The sequence below is a fragment of the Mus pahari genome, chromosome 3, assembly GCF_900095145.1.
Source record: "Mus pahari chromosome 3, PAHARI_EIJ_v1.1, whole genome shotgun sequence".
In the NCBI taxonomy this organism is placed as follows: domain Eukaryota; kingdom Metazoa; phylum Chordata; class Mammalia; order Rodentia; family Muridae; genus Mus; species Mus pahari.
The window spans coordinates 76,591,310-76,595,667 of NC_034592.1; the positions used below are offsets into that span (position 1 = coordinate 76,591,310).

Below are 4,358 nucleotides of genomic sequence, written 5' to 3' on the forward strand. Positions count from 1 at the left end.
CTCCCGAGTGCTGGGATTAAAGGCATGCGCCACTACGCCCAGCTCTGATTACTGATTTCTATACATGACTACTATGCCACCCCGTTAGCAACCTCAGCTTCTACAGAGCAGAAGAGCCAACCTGAAGCACAAGTGAGAGCATGCAGGTCCACAGATTAGATGGAGTAAGACGGAAACCTCACACGCCTGCACTCGGGTCAACACGGAGGTGGTTGTGTAAGTCTAGGTCCAGAACAGGCTCCCTTCATCTCGAGAGTTCTCCACACCCAACAGATATACAGACACACCTCAGCAGCTGGCATGGGCCTCCAACAAGTAGCTTTCACATGGCTGGAAATGTCTCACAGGTCTACACAGACGTCTCTATCCTTCTTCATCTCCTTACCAGGCTCTGCCTTCAACCTGGATGTCAAGACCATTTCTGTTGCTACACTGGACTGCCAGTGTGGATGTCTTCTTTCCTGATGATCTTAAGCCTAAGCCAGACCAGGACTATAGGTTCCAAATTCATCAAGTCAATGTGGAAAAGAATTCAGCTCATCCAATATGATGGAAGGTTGTTTTCTTCAGAAGTAGTCAAAAACTCAAATGGAATCCTTAGATAGCAGGTAGAAAAATGCCTAGAGGCAATCATTATAGGTGTCCCTGGGACCCATACCCAAACCCTAAAGGGACGTTCTAAACGGACTTCGGAGGAGTACTCAGCTGCAGCTTTGGGGCTGTTTGTTTTTCAGTGTGTGTGTGTGTGTGTGTGTGTGTGTGTGTGTGTGTGTGTGTGTGTGAATGCACACCACATGGACTTTACTGTTTATAATATTTTGTTCTCTATTTTTTTCTAGGCCTATACATGAAAGTGAAGTTATAAATTGTAAAAGTTAATCAAAGTGAATTAAGAAAGATAAACAGGTTTTGAAATCTTAAATCAGGCAGTAAGGTCTAATGTATAGAGAATGGCTTTTAAATGTTATTTGTTTGTCTTTGAGACAAGGATTTGCTGTGTATCTCAAACTGACCTCAAACTCAGGATCCTCTTGCCTCAGCAGCCCCAGTGCTGGAATTATAGGCATGTGCCACCATGCCCAGCGTCTAGGGAGTGGTTTTAATAGTGGTTTAATTGAAAGTGAATGCTTCAAAATAGCACGTCTCTATTAGAGACCAAGTTGTGATAGGCGGGGTTAGTTCTTAGGTATAAACAAATGTGTTTTAGCAGTTACACAATTTGCTGACAAATGAGGAAGTCTGTGAACAGCTTGACTTTGCTTAGGGCAGTGGAATGTGCAGACTAAGATTAAGACTGTTAACCACACACCAGAGCAGAAGGAATGTTTGTCCAGGGTTCAAGGACTAGTTGAATTCCATGAACACTGAAACTTTTCAAGAGCCCTGAAACAATGAATCTACTCACAGACTGTCAACACTGCCCCTAAATTAGTCTTGCACTTATGCCTCTTAGAAAAGGACCAACTTCTGTGCCTTGAGCAGCAGTCTACCAATATACCACACCTCTGAGATATGTACTTTAAATAGCAAAAATCTAAGGAACTGAACAAGGAATTAGGATGTTCAAATATTTCACAAGCTCATGAGTAAGTGAACAAAATACATAAAATCTTTAGCCAAAGTGTAGATGCTGACACTGTTATGCATTAGATATAAAGTTACATGTGCTATTACTCTTCTGAGTAGTTGTATGTCAACTTGACACAAGCTAAGGTCATCTGACAGGAGGAACCTCATTCAAGAAATGCTTCCATAGGAAGCTGTAGGAAAGCCTATAGGGCATTTTCTTAATTAGAAATTGACGGGGGAGGGAAGTAGACAATTATGGGTGGTACTACACCTGGGCTGGTGGTCCTGGGGGTCTATTAAAAAGCAAACTAAGCAATTCGGGGAGAGTAAGCCAATAAGCAGCACTCCTTCCTTGCCCCTGCTTCAGCTCCTGCCTCCAGGTTCCTGTCCTCACTGCTTTTGATAAATTGTTTGATGAACAGTGAGTGAAATAAGCCCTTTCCTCCCCAAGTTGCTTTGGTCATGGTGTTTCATCACAGCAATAGTAACTCTACTAAGACAGTAACTATGCCCTTTCAGCTGATTGATAAATGTGTATGTTCTTTTGTGGGGGGACAGGGTCTCACTATGCAATTATGGCTGACTTGGAATTCTTTAAGTAGAACAGACTAGCTTCAAACTCACGGAGATCCACCCACCTCAGTCTCCCATGTGATAGGATTAAAGGTATGTGCAACTATGCCCAGCTTTACTACTGTTTCCTTAATCAAAATTTATGTTCTTTGCTTTTCCTTCTTCCCTATATGGATAAGGCCAAAAGAGACACACTGGCCACTTTAACCACCTGAAAAAGGGCTCTACAAATGTTACCAGCAGAATGACATTTTTGACCAGAACCTCATATTTTTCTCAATAATGTCTGTGCAGCTACCAATGGGTACAAAAGCTGTGATCTCCTGGTCCCTCTTGATCACTTGGATCCCGACACACTTCCTGCTAGAGCTCGGATCTTTGGCTTTAATCCCAGTTTCATTCAGCATGATTCCTGCTGCAGTCACTTCTCACTATGTGTATCAGTTAATGTGAAGTTGTTTTATCACCTTTTTCTTTTGCGTGAACACAACTTCAGGTATGAGAAAGATACTGTGAGTGTATGTATGTGTGACGACTGTGTGTGTGTAGCCTAGAGGATCAACCTTAGGTGCCATTCCTCAAGAGCCATCCATTTTGTTGTATTTAAAAATTATTTAGTTATTCAATTAGGTCTTCCACACTCACTCCGCCTTTCTCCACCTCCCTCCCTCCTCTGTGTGTGTGTGTGTGTGTGTGTGTCTGTCTGTCTGTCTGTCTGTCTGTCTGACTTGTTTTATTAGAGCACACATTGGACACAATATACAAATAAAGGTAAAAGGGCAACTTGTGGGAGTAAATTCTCCCCTTCCATCATATGGGTCCCCAAGGATCAAACTCAGGTTGGCAGATTTGGCAGCAAGCACATTTACCCACAGAGCTTGATTTTCTTAAGATTTATTTTCTTGGGAGCTGGAGATATGGCTCAGGGGTTAAGAGCACTGGCTGTTCTTCCAGAGGTCCTGAGTTCAATTCCCAGCAACCACATGGGATCTGTAATGGGATGCGATGCACTCTTTTAGTGTGTGTCTGAAGACAGCTGCAGTGTACTTATATAAATAAAAAATAAATATCATAAAAAATGTTTTTAAAAAAATAAGTGTATGCACAAATGTATACACACTCACTGCAGGATGCTTAGCTTAGCAAAGTACAGTACTCACTACCACACAGCCTTAGCTCAAGGGCAAGGGCAAGTTCTGCAGTGGGAAAATCTGATCCTAATACTATCTAACTGTATGGTCTTATGCAAGTTGTCTCTTTAGCCTCAGTTTCTCCATCTGCAAAGTAGAAAAAACAGCAATCCCTTCTTAGATAATGCTGCATGCAAAATGCTTACCTCGTGCAGAATGCCTAATGAAAATGAAAAGTCCGAAATAACCGCGCACTATGAAGGCAAAATTATTATTTACAAAATGACTGAAGTCATTTCAGATGCCAAGTTTGCTTCAATACCAACCTATCAATAATAGCCTTGTTTAGGACCTCAGATTCTTAATTGTGTTACTTAGAATGCAGTCCTCATTGCCTGAGAGCCAGTCCATATAATTCAGCCATTCTTTACTCCATAAATGTTATTTTTCATTCAGATTTGGCCCTACATTACAGGCTCAGGGCCTAGGACCCCTTCTTTCTGTCCTCCCGCCCCATCCAGATCCGCTACCATTCAGGCTCCGCCCCTGTCTCCTCCCCACTTCTTCCCCTAACACATTACTCTTTTCTTTTCCCGAAGCTGAAAGAAGCCCCTACCCAGATACTCGTAGTCCGGTAGAGCTAGGCGCTCGGGACTCAGCATCCTTTGACCGGGTAGTTTCCACGCTCCAGCTTTCTTCTTCCGGAACCCAGGTTACAGCCTGTCTCTGTTGCCATGGCACCATGCGGCCAGAGGAGAACTAGAAGGCTGAGAGGGTGTCACGTAAACAGTCTCCGACTGGCAACGTGGAGCCTATCACACAGGTTCCGGAAGCAGTCACTTAGAGTCTGTTTTTCTTTAACTCCTTTTTTTGGGATTTGGTTTTAGAAGCTGTGAAGTAAATCGTCTGGATGTGTCGTATTTTGTGATGCTGTAGAATTTCTATCAAGGGCTCATATCCGCAATTTCTGGATTTCATAATTTCTGTTTATTTTAACAATAATGATCATGTATGGCCTCGCCTAACACTGAGATCTCATTATCTATTATTAATCACTTTTAGGATTTACTCTCTCAAGTTGGTACA

The 4,358-nt window shown here is 42.6% G+C and overlaps 1 protein-coding gene across 1 annotated transcript in view; it reads right to left on the bottom strand.

The window, feature by feature from the left end:
* The window catches only part of C3H11orf49 (chromosome 3 C11orf49 homolog), a 168,764-nt gene extending 164,731 nt beyond the window's left edge, over positions 1–4,033 (bottom strand). Inside the window, exon 1 of the mRNA XM_021195070.2 lies at positions 3,889–4,033. Within this exon, the coding sequence (XP_021050729.1) occupies positions 3,889–3,934 (46 nt within the window). The 5' untranslated portion in view covers positions 3,935–4,033. The remainder of the gene's footprint in view (positions 1–3,888) is intronic.
* Positions 4,034–4,358: the final 325 nt, after the last annotated feature.